At 47.7% G+C, this 17,427-nt stretch overlaps 1 protein-coding gene across 1 annotated transcript in view; it reads left to right on the forward strand.

The window, feature by feature from the left end:
* LOC126541650 (cell adhesion molecule 4-like) overlaps nt 1–17,427 on the forward strand; it is a 355,930-nt gene that overhangs the window by 275,110 nt on the left and 63,393 nt on the right. Inside the window, exon 2 of the mRNA XM_050188504.3 lies at nt 6,633–6,838. Coding sequence (XP_050044461.1) covers nt 6,633–6,838 — 206 coding nt within the window. The remainder of the gene's footprint in view (nt 1–6,632; nt 6,839–17,427) is intronic.

Genomic DNA, 17,427 nt, shown 5'->3' on the forward strand with positions numbered 1-17,427 from the left:
GCAGTAACGACCGGAAGCACGACTGGTCGAAGGCGTTTTGCTGCCTTGCGCCGACAAAAATTGAAGCGTTGTTCGGAGGAGTTCTTTGTGCGATATGTTTCTTTTCCGTTAGATGTTGCTGTAGAGTCAAGTGTGGCAGTTGTGTTTGCGAAGACCGAAGATTGCAAAGACCGTCATGGATAACGTCCGTCTCCTCAGGTCAGGAAAAATATAGAAGAAAGTGCAGTGGAAAAGCAGAATAGAATTGACTAATAATAAGTAGCACTATCGTGCAATAACAAATACTGCGCATTTCAGTGAAGTAAGCACAGAAAAAGTATGTTTCTCATATATTCCATACAGATTGCATGCATCTACACTCTGGTTTTTAATCCAAATGTGAGCCTTACAATAATTAAGCCAAGAAGGGTCTTTAGCACAGCCTTTTTGAACTCAATGCGCGAATTAATGCATGCATCATTAGGTCCACCCTTTCGTAAAAAATTATTTAAATAACGGAGCCAATGTGCACTTGAACATAACTGATTGTGACACATCTAGCAGGTCTGCTGCTGCATCTCCGTTGCTCGATAGCTCCGGAAAATGAGGCGAACTAACATAGTTGTCATCCAAAGCTTTAAACTGCTGTGAGCTCCACCGGCGCGAATTGGTATCATCAGGAGTCAAAAAAACTTCTGTCTCTATTGACTTCGCTTCTTTATGCAAATGCTGAAACTCCTATCGCACTGCACTAGAGGTACAGTCCTTTAACACGGACAGGAGCTACAAGTAATCTAGAAATTGTAAAACCATGTCCTCACTCCCTAGGCGGCACTCATGGTCTAAAAACTAATGGTTGTTGAAATGTATTAGGATTATCAAACCAGAAGTAAGGAATAATAACACCATGCAGGGTCAGAATTATCAGAAGAATCTAAGACTTCTCGGGGCAGTGAAGCACAGTGTAGAAGCTATGCTTCAAACACCACGACTTCTCGCAGTGCGGCAGGTACCGGAGAAAGTTTTAAACGCGAAACCTTTAAACAAGGTTCGCACAATGGTATGCAGTGTTCCATATAAGATTCATTAAGAAAGTCTAGAGGATTGCTTTCAGCTAGGTTAGGTGAACTCTGCTTATCTTAAGCCCAACTTCTTGCTTAACTGCGCTGGCAGTGGAGCGGTTCTTTGAATTCCACCGGAATTTCCTGCATGCGCCCTGCCTAGAGCTAAGGATACCGAACATTGTTTTCCCATAGTGAGAGCTCGAAAGCGCAATTCATTGGAAAAAAGGAAGTGTTGTACGATGAAGCCAGTGAATAGAGATGGAGATTTGTTAAAATAAAAAGGTATATTGTTCTGTTGCTTTTGTTTTCATTTTCATCAGCATGTGGATTGCGTGCTCGTCTTATAGATATGTCTGTGCTCACGGAATCCCGCGCTATTCATCAAATGAAAAGTGAAACATAGCATTGTTTTAAAAGACTCTTAACGCTCCTTGTTGCCGGAGGGGGAACACGAAAGCGAATTTAAACACAAAACAAAAAACAGGAATTTTTATGTTTAAGCTATCGTAACGCGTAATGCGAACGCTATTGACCCACTTAGGAAACAAGGAAGAACTAGAAATACAGTTAAACAAATGGAATGGGAATCGGTGGCTAAAAGGCAAAAAACTCTTCGAGCGAATAGAGAGGGCGCGTTGCTACTAGGGCAGTTCCAGTGCAGCAAGAAGAAACCGATGGCGCTGAGAAAGAAATCATGGTTGCGGCACCGATACACGGGTAGAAGAGAGTGCTGCACGCGTGAACACGGCAGGGTCTCTGTCGCCGCTGGGATAATTAGCGTGGTCGCCCTCCGGTCTCCGTGTCGAACAGTGTGCGCTCGGAACGGGTTACTGCTACGAACCGATTAGAGGCGTCCCGCCCTGTAGATCGGGTGCTTAAAGCAATCTTTTGCCCCCTGTCTTTGTTGAAGGAGAGCACTCGGAAGTCGCATCTGTAGTGTCTCTACAAGACCCGCGAATGCTTGAAGTTACTTTGGCTGAATTATCACTTTCTTACCCGCTGTGGTTGCTTAGTGGCTATGGTGTTGGGCTGCTAAGCATGAGATCGCGGAATCAAATGCCGGTCAAATTTCGATGGGGTCGAAGTGCAAGAACACCCGTGTACTTAGATTTAGGTGCACATTAAAGAATTCCAGGTGGTCCCAGTTACTCCGGAGTCCTCCACTACGGTGTGCCTCATAATCAGATCGTCGTTTTGGCACGTAAAACCTCGTAATTGAAATTCTTTTCATCGCCTTCTTAAATTTCACTTGAGTTTCTGTAACTTGCGAGCCGCAGGCTCGTATAGTAGTAGCATCAGTCCGTGTGTTTTGCAGGCGACACCGCGCAATATGCTTACGCAGCATATGCGATGCGCGATGCAGCAGTCATACGCAGCGCGCGTGGTTTTCAGAGCAGCAACCATTCTCAGCATTATTCTCGCCGAGACAGCTGCACACGGTTTCAGATGTATTGATTTTTGGTGTCGTCATGCTGGCCGTTGTTGTCGTCGTCGGGCCACTGTCGTCATCGTTGTCGTTGCATACAGTTGTGAGAGTTTGCACAAGGCTGCGGGAGTTTCGCACATGTGCTGTCCAGATCGCACTGCCGTCCGCGGCTTCTTCAGAATAACAGAATCTGATCTCGCAAGGCCATGCTTTTGTGTACTGCCAGCGCCGGAAGCAATCGGCGGGACCTGGAAACACGTCACGGTCGTCATATCTTATATATAAGTTAAATTGTGGGCATTGAGGGAGTGATTTGCTGTCGTAGTGAGCGAGTCCAAAGACGGACGAATCGCTGAAGTCTTCTGACTTTTTTTTATGTCCTTGACGGCGCACCTACGAAGGTGGCTTGTTATAGAAAGCCTGCTAGTGGTGGTTTTCACTTTTTCAAATAAATATGCAGAATATAAACGCTGGGGAGGACCAACTGTATCATAACGGTTTCTGGAGGTCTCTGGAATTCAAAAAAAAAAAAAAGAACAATTGCCCTCCTAGGTTTTCAAGTGTTAGTGATAAGATCAAAAATCGTAAGTTGTCTACAGTAGTATTTAATCCCGTTTGCCCTTTCACGGCTTCTTTTACGAACCTTTGTTGTAATGCATTATAGTGCTGCAATTTCAACCTTCCGCAGGGATAGTTAACAGAAAATAGACGGGAAATAAACTTCTAACAATCCCAGTATTGTCTTCATCAATAAAAATGGCGGGGGGGGGGGGGGGGGATACAATACGTTAAAGCGATTTTCACTGTAGCCTCACAAAGTGATAAATTTTTATCACAACTCACCGATGCCTAAACGGGAGGCAAAAAAAAAATAAAAGAGCAAATGCCATTTGCGTTCGTGACTTTCTAAATTGAACCGACTCCTATAATATCAAGTTGACTACACCAGAAACAGAAAAGGAAAAAAAAAAGCAGCGAAAAATAAGCTGCTGCTCATTACTTCAAGAGTGCGAAAAATAACGCAAACAGGGAAATGTGCCCGTAATAAATGAGCAACAGCCGTCTACAAGCTCAAGGCGACCGGCAGCAAACCATGAAACTGAAAAGAAAGCTCGACACCACGAGATACAAGAAAAAGAAAGAAGGAGAGGAAGAAACGGCAGCACAACCGAACTGCAAGGAGGGAGAAGACGAGCACCAGTTTTGATCCCGATAAGCCTCGATTCGAGCTAGCCAATTACCCTTAAAGCGATTAGGAACGAGAGAAAAATTGCGACGACTAGCTTCTTTATTGTATCAATCTATTAGGCGCCGCCGGGAGTACCCGGCCGCACGAGATGGCACCGCGGTGGCTGAGGTGCCGTCGATTCACCGCTCTCTCCCTCGGCCAAATTTGGCGTGCTGCTTCTCCGGCCGCATTGTCGAACTTTAAACCATCGCTGTCGTTGGTCGCGGCTCGACACTGTACCGGGCCTGGGGGAAAGACACAAGGGGAGCGCCAGATGAAACTACGAATATCGAAGGAAAACTAGGCTTAGCTCGACAAAACCGCAATACTAAGTCTACCGCTGAACTTCACGGTTCCGCGGCTGCTATAGACTATTTCTCGCTCAGTTTGTTTTTAGGACGAAACTCCCTTAGAGCAGAAGTACGTGTCGTTTAGTCGTCATCTGTTTTGTTTCTCAACATAAGCTAGCGTTGGTGTTCTTCACCTCCTCTCGTCTTCTTTCTTTGTCAGCGCAGAAACTGCTTAAGTGACTGCTTGTAGAAAAAGATAGCTCTCAATTCTATGCACTTGGTGGCTTAGCATATTAAGCCTTCCTTTTCTTTCTCTATACTATATAGTTTCAAAAGGGTAAAGAAACAAATTTTCGTTCGCTTTTGTACATTTTCTTTCTCTAACCCCCCCCCCCCCCCCTTCCTTCTTTTGTTTATTATTACAAACGTTCGCTTATAAGCTCGCTCCTGAACTTATCGAATTAAAGGAGCCAGCCCACGGCAACGTTCAGCCCACTGGAGTAATGTGTGCCACTTACAAGTGTGCTGCGATTTTTAGACGGTATTTCTTTGTCGTCGTTTTCATGAAAGTTATCAAGTAAAGCCGGCAGATAAAATCCGGTGGGTTAAGGCGTCTTACCGCGAATGTTATTTAGTCAAACCTGTCATGCGACGCTAAGTTTTAAACAGTCCCCCTGGTGGGCTGTATCTCATCATTGAAGACAGTGCACTAAGGCCGTTGTGTCTCGGTTCGAATGTAATAGAAAAGAGGGCATTGGATGACGAAACCGAATTTCAACCGGACTGGTGCCCTCTCTTTGTTGGTTTGTCGTTGCCTCCCTCTTATGGACAAATATGATTGTTTTCTTTAACTGTCGCTAGTTAAGCAGATCATGCTTCTCAGGTCCTCCTAAAGCCTTTGAGGTGTGATTTGTAGCCGTTTGCTAGCGCAATGCTCACATACGGCGTTACACCAGCTGCAAGAAATATAATGTAGGAAATAAACAAAGAAACGGAGTAAGTGTGTGGGCAAGAGGTGGTTACGTGAGCGCCGAAATTTCTGCTGTCAAACACGGCCCAGTTTATAGATCTAAAACGCCACTGCTCTATACATTAAATTTGGAAGTTCCTCATTTTTTTGTCCTACAGAGCTCGAATATGTAAAGTTAGTTCTCATAAAACCTCATTTTTCTTTCTGCGTGCGTGTGTGTGTATTCTTTCTCTCTCCTTTCTTCAATTTTTCTTTTTATAAGAAGGATTTGTTCCTTTAGCCTCGCGGTTTCTGAAATTTCTGGACTTTTTCATACACAACTGAATATATACCCAGTACCTACGAAACACGTACCAGCTTCAATCTATCCTTCAAGTTCGTCCCTGAAAAATCTGTGCTCACTATGCTTTATTAACAGGGCGTGGATTTGGATGACCTGGTAATTCATACTTAAATTTGCAGCCTAGTTTGCAGAGGGGATGACATTAGCGTCTCGCTGCACCTGCAGAGGCTGTGAGGGCTCTTCCTTCTTTGATAATTGCAACGCTACAATCCGCTACGAGGACAAGTGCACGCGAGAAGTTATCCAAGCGGCAAAAATTCATTCTGAGAACGGCGATTGTGTCAGCCTACCGTCCGTGTCCTTGTATCGCAAAAAAATGGTGTACCTTCGCAGACGTGCCTTGATCACCTGAAGACAGAGTCATCCCGTTTTGCTTCGCACGTTGTCTCGCTGTTTTCGCCTGCCAGCATTTGTATTAAACTATGGTTGCGTGTTCCTTCTCTTTTGGGGTGTCCTCGGAGCACTATCGCAAGTTTAAGTAACTACGCTTTCTTTGTGTTTATTCTGTATTTCATTTAAGTTTTTATTTTTTGGGCAGAAATTCGCCATGCCTCAAATGAAGTCCGTAAGCAATATCAAACTGTGTTTTGTTCGCAAGTGATGTGCCGATTTGTTGTGCAGTTCGGCTAGTTGACGATCTGATGTCACTTCTATAGAAATGTTTTTCTACGAAGACAGGAGATACCTTTCCCGCTGTATCTACAAGCAAGAAACCGGTCGTTTGCGTCCCAATGTACAATAGAAGACATCCAACCTATATTTAATAGTCCCGGCTTTGAAACTCATGCTGCGCTCTTCATGTACCATTACGAGTACACTACTGCCTTCTAGAATTGGAGGGAGGGCGTCCAACCTCCGGAAAGATAAAAAACAATTATCACAAAAATCAACGCACCATGCTGTTGCTTCTTTTAGCGAAAGTGAGGGTACTTTATTATGACCTTCTCGCATTCGCTTTGGTGGGTCCGGTCACGACGGCGCACTCGCCGTGATGTTGGCTCCTTACCCGGTTCTCTGCTTTGACATAAGGCATGGCTTTCTATACTGACCGATCACTGCGCAGCCGGATTTGTTGAAACAGTCGCGACCGAGGTTAAGGAGCTACAATAATTGACGCCTGGTTACTGACGTATCTATTTATTCGAGACTCCTCGAATTATTCTATAACATCGTTTCGAATATGACTCTTAGACATGCCTCGCGTCTATTATGACCAGCGCGACGCCTTAGCTACGTCTCGTGTGTGTCTATTCGCATGGAGCATCGCCGCTATGCTTCTCTTGCATTGCTGTGGTGTAATGTCGTGCATATGTTTTTCTCATGCGAATGCAGGCGGTCTCTGCCTGCGCCTGGTGGATCTCCACGTGCCGGGAGCGGTGCGCAGTGGCGAGCCCGTGCAGCTGCGCTGCGAGTACGACCTGGAGAACGCCGAGCTCTATTCGGTGAAGTGGTACAAGAACAACGTCGAGTTCTACCGGTACCTGCCCAGCGACGTGCCACCGGGGCAATCCTACGAGCTGCTGGGCACCTTCGTCGACGTGAGTGGCGCTTGGCACGCTACGCGGCCATCCTGTACCTCCTCCGCAGTAAAGAAAACTATTATTTGGTGGTGCCAGCAAGAACAGATATCTTTCGGGAATATATAAAGAGAGCAGAGCGATAATGGGAAAGCAGGGAAGTTAACCAGGACTCCCATCACGGTTTCTTGCTTTACTCTCGGATAGAAGAAAAGGGAGGATATGGTATGCATGCTGGAGACGATAGCGAACTGAAATATTCGTCGCTGTTTCACTGGTGGTCGCTCAATCCGGTTTACTTCATAAACCGCGCCCCTACTCTTGCGGCTTTCTGCTGCTGTGATGCGCGAGGACATAGCCCCAACATAGTGCTATCAAGAAAAAGCGTCACATCTAGCTGGTTAAACATAATGTAGAAGGCAAGTCGCTGGTCTACAAAGAAAGGACAGTCACACAGTACTTGTTTCTTCTTAACATAGCTGTTGCTATAAGCGCTGTCAGTCAGTCCAATCAAGGAAGAGTATGCGTACGTGAATCACGTCCAGGTGCAAGCGACCAAGTAGCGTAGCATCATATCGCGGACAAGGAGACAGGTGAAGTTGCATCAAACAGTGCGAGTACAGTGCAAAGTGTATTAGCGATGACCTAGAGGTCAACATTCAAGATGGTGACTTAAGTGATTACATTACGGAGATAGACATTTGTTGTCTGATTGCTGTGTTTCTGCTTGTTTGTTCTAATGCGCTTTTGTTTGCTTTAGTATTCATACTTGGTTCTTGCTCGTTCTTGCATCCTTTCATCCTTTCATTCTTGCTGTCATCTTTATGTCTTGGCAGCCTTCTCTTTTTTCTTCTTCTTCTCAGCTTGTTTGACAGTTCTGAATGCGCATCCATCCCTCCGTACAGGCCTGCATAGTTCTCGAGTGGCCAATATCCGAATAAGACGTTCAGCCTCAAGACGTTCTGGAGTGACATGAGTCTTCATTCTCACGTGACCCAATAACCCCAAGAGCTTATCAAGCTTTGCGAATTCGGCGCCGCGTGCCGAAATCGAAACGCTTCGCTATTGTGACAGTTGCTTGTAATTGGCCGGACGCCATTTCACGTTGTCCATTACTTCTGGCCTGCACTGCTTCTTGTAAACCGTGAGTCAATATAAAAAAAATTATTATAAACTGATTTAGCGAAGTTCAGTACTTGCAGCAGCCACTTGCTGTTGACCGGCCGCTTTCGCTAACACATGTTCACTGTCACGACGGGTCGGAGCTCTAAAAATCGGTCTAATAGTACAAACTGCTTTTTAAATTTGAGAATACAAGCAACTGCTTTATGGCTACACGAGTAGCGAGACAGCTTTCTTTCAAATGTAATGGGCCGTTCTAGTTTTTGATGCTCTGGCGCGCTCCTTTTAAAAAGAAAACAAGGACGCCAGAATGTCAGCACGTTGTAGTCGCCAGCACAGTAATGAGCGGGCGGTGTGTTGCAACTTATATATGACTGTGCTAAAGTGTTAGCAGATCGCCCGTGAAATGATCCGGCACTAGAGGCTGAAATTTGCCGATATTATGTAACGATTCCCCTCGCTTGATTCTGCGTTTTTCTTATCCCCCGCCACTCACGACCTTTTTATCCTGGTGTCCACGTTACGAGGAGCGCTACTCAGACTACTAAAAAAAAATGAATAGTGAATTGATTAAAATAGATACGTTGCCTTATCGCGGCCCTTGTTTTGAATTGCAAGATTTTAACAACATTGTCGCGACCGTTAGGAATTAAACCACGCAACAACGGTGAGTCACAAAACTAACCCCTTTTTGGGTGAGCCCACAAAAAAACAAGTTACATTGGGCAGAACGATAGTGATGAGCATTAATTAAATAAAATTATCGGGTTTTACGTGCCATAACCACGATCTGATTATGATGCACGCCGTAGTGGGGGACTCCGGAAATTTTGACCACTTGGGGTTCTTCAACGTGCACCTAAATCTATAGGTACAGGGTTGTTTTCGCATTTCGCCCTCATCGAAATGCGGCCGCCGTGGCCGGGATAGTGATGAGCATGTGCGCCGATTGTCGAAAATGTGATCCGCGGATCAGAAGCGTCGCGCCTGTTCGTACGTCGCTGAATGAAACCTTCCTTCGTGCCCTAGCCGGCAAACGAGGGCACGATCATTACGCAAGTGCGCCGTCTTGGGAATACGCGCTGCGTAAAAGTAATCTTCAAGGGGGATTGCATACCCTCCCACGTTAAAGTCGGACATTTTCGACATCCAGTTCGACCATTCATCCAGAAGCCGCTTCAATGCCATCAGTGCTTCAGGCTAGGACACGTGAAGGGCGTGTGTCCGAACTCGCTTCTGTGTCCCCGTTGCGCTGAACCTCATGCAGAAGTGACCTGCGGTGCCACAGTTCTGAAGTGCGCCAACTGTAGCGGCCCTCACGCAGCCTCGTCGAAAGACTGCCCCCGCATCAAGAGGGAGCGCGCGGTTCTGAAGCAAATGGCCAGAGACAATTCGGCCCACAGGGAGGCAGCCGAAGTAGTCCGGCGTCGGCGTCGACGTCGGCACCGTCGTAAGTCTTCAAAGAAGGCGCATGAGCGAAGCGATAGTACCCGCTCCACTACGGTACCACTTAGTCGCGACGCGATAGGGCCCACCACTTCCACGAGGGCATCAGATAAGACTCTTTCTTTAGAGGAATGGCCTACGCTACCGAGCCGCTCCCTTGCTAAGGAACCTCAGAAGGTAACGGCGCCACCGGAGCCTTCTCCGGCCATTGATGATTCACCTAAAACAGATCAAGTCATCTCGGTGCTACGTTCCCTCATGGAGGCCATCCGAACGATTTTAGTTGAGATGGGGACACCGTCTGCTCGAAGCGCACTTAAAGTGCTGGACGCCTTAAGCCCAGTGCTTGAATCCCTCAACTAGAAAGATGGCTACCCATACCCCATCCTTCCGAAAAGAAGTCAAGGCAGCGTCCGTCATGCAGTGGAACGCCAGAGGGCTAAAATCACGAATTTCAGATTTCCGTCAGTATGTGTACACCAATGTGTTTCCACTCATCGTCATTTGTGAGCCCAACTTGTCGAAACCAATCAGACTGTCAGGGTACGAATGTTTCATGTCATCAACAAATAGTGCATGCAGCAAAATCATCATTTTTGTTCGTCGGGAACTCACCTATGTTTTGCAACCGATTGCGCCCCACGACGACAATCAGTATATATGCGTCACAGTTAAAAAGAACAAACTCTTGTTTACTCTCATAGGCGTGTATATATCGCCTTCCAACAATTTCGACACTAAAAGATTAGCGGATATCTTGAGTGTTTGCCCCGCTCCATGGGTCATCATAGGAGATTTCAATGCACACCATCCAGCATGGGGAAGTACAAAGACAAATGCAAGAGGACGAAGATTATCAAGCATCGCCTACAACTATGGCCTTACTCTCTTGAACGATGGTAGCCCCACCTTTCTTCGAGGCGTGACATACGGCAGCTGCCTCGACCTTGCTTTTGTCTCCAACTCTCTCGCCAGATATGTGAAGTGGTTTCCAGATATTGAGACCCATGGGAGTGATCACATTCCCACCTATCTGAACATCAAAGGCTTGATGTCTAGATCTGGCCCACGGAATACCATTCGGACGATTCAATGGGCCAACTTCAAATCTGATATGGAAGATGCCTGCAGCGAGGGCCTGCCCTCTGGGTTAGAACAAACAATTAAAAATACGATGCGGAACGCCACTCGCATACTGACGATCTCTCACACACGAAACGACTTCGACATAGAATTAGAGCGACTTCGCGCACTTCGTCGCCGGGCGGAACGTCGATATCGGCGTACAAGATCAATCCATGACCTTAGGGCAGCCAGGAGGATACAAAAGAAGATTCAGCGTCGAATGAATAGATTAGCGTCGGAACGTTGGGCAACGTTTTGCCAAACACTCGACCCCCGCAAGCCGCTGTCTCACATTTGGAAAACGGTGCAAGGTCTGCGTTGCCTTCCGGAACAGCGTTTTCCATTCAAGGCACTCGCACTTTTCCAAGGGCGGCAAGACATCGATGTCGCAGAAGACTTTTGTGTGCGAATGGCAGACCAAGCGACACGCCCAGATCCTCCAGCCCGAGATGATGTCCCCCATTCCCGAGATTGCCGCATGGACCTTCCTTTTACAATGGAGGAGCTCGAGGCGGCACTAGCTCTCTGCAGGCGCTCATCATCTCCGGGTCCAGATGGTATATCATACCGAGCCTTGTGCTATCTCGGAGAATCCGCACGGACAGCACTATTGAGTCTCTACAACACCTCATGGCAGGAGGGAAATGTTCCTGACGAATGGAAAGTGAGCCGCCTGGTGCCAATATTGAAGCAGGGCAAATCCCCACTAGAGCTCAGCTCTTACCGCCCGATAGCGTTGGCCAGCTGTGTAGGAAAGATAATGGAACGGATGATCCTTGGCCGCCTGGAATGGTACCTTGAACACTACAAGATTTATCCGAGTTCCATGGCTGGTTTCCGACGTGACCGCTCTTCCATCGACAATGTAGTTGATCTCGTTTCATATGTCCAGCACGAAAGGTCCCGTAAACGTTTATCTGCAGCTTTATTCTTAGATGTGAAAGGGGCATACGATAACGTATTGCATGAGGCTATTCTCGACGCTCTTGTGACGGTTGGCCTAGGTGGCCGAGTATTTTTATGGATTGCAAGTTACCTATCTGCAAGATCATTCTATGTATTAACTGACGATGGCCCAACTACGCGACGCTATACCAGCAAGGGCGTTCCTCAAGGCGGTGCTCTCAGCCCGACGCTATTCAACCTCGCTCTTATTGGGCTTGCTGAACACTTGCCAACTACCACCAAAATTTCAGTATACGCAGACGACATCTGTCTCTGGACTTCGGCAGTCACACGTCCTCAGATACGTGCACGGCTTCAGAGAGCGGCTACTTTGACAGCGAGCTACTTGTGTGAACAAGGTCTCAGCATATCGCCAGAAAAATGCGCCCTAGTGGCGTTTACTCGCAAACCAATGACGCCTTATGTCATCTCAATCAACGGGCGGACCATTTCCTATGTCAGAACCTACAGATTTCTAGGCGTAATTATCGACCGAGACCTCTGTTGGAGCCCGCACGTGGCTTACATGAAACGACGCCTAACAGCAACCTCCCAGTTGTTTAAATACCTGACAGGAAAGACGTGGGGGATGTCAGTAGACGCAATGCTGAGACTCTACAGAGCTCTCTTTCTCGGTTTTTTAAGATACAGTCTACCTGTACTGAACAACACCTGCAAGACAAATATTCGTGTTCTGCAAGCAGCGCAAGCTCAAGCACTCAGAGTTTGTCTTGGTTTGCCGAGATGCACGTCAACTGAGGCAACTATTGCGATTGCTCGGGACCATCCAATGCAGACTCACATCACGGTGGAAACCCTGAGAACGCATATCAGACATTTGGCACGGGCCCCCTATCACCACCTTGCAACACTACCTTCAGACAGGCACCAAGCATCATTCTCAAAAACTATTGTCAAGTACAACGACAAACTTCCCTCGGGCTTCACCGCTGCATCTAAACCATCGATGCCCCCTTGGTGCCTTGTCAGCCCCACAGTCCATCTCAACGTGCCAGGAATCGGGAAAAAGTCTGAGCTGTCGTCGCCTGTGCTGAAACAACTGTCTCTGCTTCTTCTGCACGAGAGGTACGCAGACAGTGCACATATTTATACTGACGGTTCCACAAACATCCAGTGTTCGTCCGGTGCTGCAGTCGTCCCAGAAAGAGGTATTACCATCAGCTTTAGGACTGACCACCCAACGACATCTACATCTGCGGAACTAGCTGCTCTTCGAGCTGCGCTTTGTTTTGTCAATCGGGAACCACCTCGACAATGGTCAATTTTCAGCGACTCAAAGGCAGCCCTACAATCTGTACTATCAGCTCTGCGTCGCGGGCCATCTGAACAGCTCGTATTCGATATTAGATGCCTACTTCATACATCACATGAGAAAGGACATCACGTGACGTTTCAGTGGCTGCCAAGTCACTGCGGCGTCATCGGAAATGAAGACGCCGATAAAGCCGCTCGGACAGCTCTTGAAGACACACAGGAAGAGGCCATACCACTTTCACGTTCCGACGCAGCCAGCAGACTTCAAGTGCTTGCACAGGAGATCACGCTCTCTCTATGGTGCACACCAAGCAGCCAGACCAACCGCAGCGATCATCAACACGACCTGCCCTCCTTGATGCATCTCTGTATGCCAACCGGACTCCGCCGAAGTGAGGCCACCCTGCTTTATCGCTTATGGCTAGGGGTGGCCTTCACGAAATCTTACTCGTTTCGCATTGGAATGGCCGACAACGCTCTCTGCAATGCCTGTCTTTGCGAGGAGACGCTGGAACACATTCTGTGCGACTGTCCTGAATATAATGTTCAGAGACAGTCCATGGCGTCCGTTCTAGCGCACCTTGACAGTAGACCATTGTCAGTTGCAACCATTTTCACATATCGCCGACTGAAGACATCGCAGCTGAAGGCGACGAAGGGACTACTTCGGTTTATGAAGGATACGGGCTTGGACAAGCGACTGTGACAGTGATGTCACGTACCACACAAGAGTGACAGACTGTAACCAACGATGTGTGTGCCGTGTTATGTGCCCTCTATCTCTTCTCCCCATCTTTCATCCCCCCCATCCCCCTCCCATGTGTAGGGTAGCAAACCGGTTAGGCAAAACTGGTTAACCTCCCTGCCTTCCTTCTCCACTTTTTCCTTCCTTCCTTCCTTCCTTCGTAATCGCTACCTTTTGCGGAAGCTCTAAAATGCACACAACTATTCGCGTCGCGCACGCTGGCTGATTACACAACGGCGGCAATATAGAAAGAAAGATGGAATCGGCTACAACAATCGAGAATGTTCTAAAAACGTGCAAGCGCGCCTTGCGCCGATCTACAACTTGTAACATTTCTTAGCCGGGGAAGCACGCTCACCGATAAAAAAGAAGATATAGTACGCGCGTCAATAGCTTTTCCAAATAAAATCCTCTGCATACACTGAACGCGACAGCAAACTCCCGAAAGCGTATAGTACAAGCATAAATTGCATCTATACTTGACGAGCGGAACGCAGCCCGCATCAACCCTTTGTATCGTCATCTACCAAGCAGAGAACATGAGGGTTGCAATACGGCCTTGTTAAAAGGGATTCACATGACGGACAAATAGCCAGTACAGTCTGCGGACGAGCATGACGTTACTCAGGGCCGCCGAATCGCGTCCCACAAAGGAAGTCGCTGACGAGCTGCTTGCGGTAAATATGTTACCCCAGAGCCACGTCACAGTATGCGGACTGAGTTTTTTTATTTTTTATTTATGATTCAAGGTTCCCAGAGGGACATTATATGTCAGGGATGGGCAATGAAGGCAGCGATTCTCATTTACCATGCTAAATAATAGCTGTATATGGCTGTTTTAAACCGCGCAGTCTGTTAACATGGCGATGGGGGCGGGAAGGTCGTTCCAGTCTTGTGCCGCAGGTAGGATAAAAATACTTCTGAAAGGTCTTCGTGCGGGTACGCCCGGGGAATATACGGTTTTTGGGCGGCAGTGGAGAAATGTATGATGGGCTGATCTGATAAATGCGTTGACTGGTGACAACGGATAGAAAAATTTATAGCCGAGACACAAACGCGAGAAGCAAGAGGATGAAAGTCAAGTCGAGATTTTGCAGCAGCTTTACTGATGTTATTAGACTAATTAGAGATAACGAATCTGGAGGCACATTTCAGGATGTAGTCAAGCATAATTGTAAGGTTAGCTTGATGGGCATCCACCTAGTGGACTATCCATTTCGGCCGTTGCGGATTGGATGCAGCAGTACGAGCGAGGAGGAGACGAGCGGCCCTAGCCAATCAGCAGCGGCCGAAATGGACAGTCCACTAGGTGGACTCTTACAGAATACCACCCCTGTATTGAGTGATTGCTCAAATATGAGGGATAAAATAAAACTAGTTACTTGTTCGAGTTATTGACCACTTCAGCGTTTATACCATCGATCCCTGCTGATTACGATCTTTTTTAGTTGAAACCAATGACTCTAGCAATGCATTATCTGACAAAAGGTGAAACAGCTCGTCAAGGAATGCGCAGAGGGCGGGAATAAACTAAGGTTCTAATTGGGTTGGCCGGGACAACTCAAAACGTACTATTTAGTACATTAGCAATTTCGTCTTCAGTTATAAGGCAGCCATTAGTATCACATAATGAAATGTCGTTTGACTCGTCAAGCTACAAAAATGTTTGGAATTGTTTCGTGCTATAGTTGGGGGAGAGCTATCGTAAAAGTTATTTTTGTTTGTGTAATTTATGCATTTTATTCGTTTATACGGCAGTGTAGTACTTCATCCATGCAAAGTTAGAATTAGGATGCTTCGCGGATCTAAATAGTCCCTTTTTCTTATTGTTTAGCCCTTTAATGTTATCGTTAAACCATGGGGACTGCATTTGCTCATTAGCAGTAATAGTCGGAACATATATTGCTGTGAGTCGTAACATATCATTACTAAACAGCGTCCAAATTCTTTCACTGGTACGCGAGTGATGATGGACAGTGAGATCTACGCAAAAAACGGCTACTTCTTGTGATCCATCTCGTTTAGTGAATCCGGCTTTAGCGGTTCACGTTGTTAACAGTGAGGTGCGGCGCAAATCACAAAACAGCGAAATCGCACAAGAAGACAATACGTGACTGAGTGAGTTGGACACTAATTCTCAAGGTACAACCTTCTCTCCCTGTCTGTGCGTGTGTGCTTATGCATGTGCGCGTGTACGTGTGTGTGTGCATGTGTGTGTGTAGGCGTGTGTGTAAGTTCGTGCGCGAGTGCGTGCGTGCGTGCGAGCGCATGAGCTCGGCCTTTGTGTTGTTTTGCATTCTTCAACCCACCCCCTCCCCCCTCATCGCTCTTCGCGCACCGTTATTCATCCATCTGCTCGCCGCCGTGAGGTCCGCCGCAATTAGGAGGAATAAATGCCCCCGGGGCGAGCGCGACGCCGGGGCGTGGCGCCAAACCCCCGTTGCCCCACTAATTAATGACGCGCCCGCTCTCGGATCCCGGCCTGCCTGCCGGACTCCCCGCTACCCTAGCCCTTCTCGTCGTGCGCCGTACACCTTCAGCCTTTCCTCCGCCCACGACGCATATCGTCGCCTGGCACGCGGATGCGAGAACAACTTGGACGCGCACAAGCCGTGTCTCGTGCTGGTCGCAGCGGCGACGTCATGGCTCGCTGCGCCGCTGGTGGCACCGTGAGCTGCCTGCTTGCTCCTCGGTATTGCTTTCCCCCACGCTTCGCGTGAACGGCTCCTCTGCGACAATCCGCATGGTTGTCCCCGTTCTGGATTCGTGACGCCGCACTGCTCGGCGCCGCGCAAACGACTTGAGGGTGGCGTGAAACTGATGCCGTCAGTTTGGCTGCGCGCTCTGCAGCAACGAAAGCCCTGCGTCTTGTTCGCATACTGCAGTTTCTGAGGCCTGCGACCCTCTTCAGTTTATTATATCGCGACACGGTCTGTAGTGCCAACACTTTCATCCATCACGTTAACTCTACACGTGTTACACCGCTAACAAGCGGCGATTTTAGCTGGACCCTGTGCGCATAAACAATATTAATGCATTATATCTGCCGCCACAAAGTAGTTTTTTCATGTATTGCAATGCCCGTTGGTTAGCTTTTTTATCTGCACCGTAGCTCATTCAAGAACAAGTGAAGGCCCACCATGCACGGTCAATGGGTGCCCTATTTAATACGAGCGCAATCGCTTAACCGGACAAAGTTCTAATGAATGTTGGGCCAGTATGATTCAGCGATTCTTTTCATAGCCATATAGTACACCACTCTCACATCATTCAATAAAGAACTCCAGCACCACCATCCACCTCTTTGGACCAGCCGATACTGCGATAACGCAGGTGGAGCGTCTCTCGGGGCATACACTAAGTGCGATAAGAAATGGGGTCGGAAAAGAACCGTCGCCCTCTAAACGCATCATGAAGGACAACCAAGCCTTACGCATTGGTCATCTGCATAATTCGTAATCAAGGAACACCGGAGGTCGCCTTGTCACTTCGTGGAATATAGGCACTTTGTGCGCGGAAATATGCAGCAAACGTCAAAAATATTTCCCGGTGGCACAGTGGTTATGACGTCCTGCTGCTGAGTACGAGTTCGAAGGTTCGATTCCCGGCCGTTGCTTGGAGCGGAATGCGAAAACGTTCACGTATCAAGCATTGCCTGCACGTTAGAGAACACTGGGTGACTGAAGTTATTCCGGAGTCTTGCGTTACTTTAGGATCTTGATTGCTCCCTTCCTCTTCCTTCCGTATCCGGGAGGAGAGAGGGGGGACTTGCAGGTATGAATATCCCACATAAAATGTGGCCAATGGGATATTCACATGTGGTGCTTTTCCTTGTGTCCCCTTCTCTCGGCGTTTAAACTCAATTCCCAGTTATTCAGAAACCTCGCATAGGTGGCTGTTTGCGCTGTCCAATGAGCTGCTCCTCTATTTACCTTGAACGTGTACCAACTCA

This window comes from Dermacentor andersoni, chromosome 2 (genome assembly GCF_023375885.2).
Source record: "Dermacentor andersoni chromosome 2, qqDerAnde1_hic_scaffold, whole genome shotgun sequence".
Taxonomy (NCBI): Eukaryota; Metazoa; Arthropoda; class Arachnida; order Ixodida; family Ixodidae; genus Dermacentor; species Dermacentor andersoni.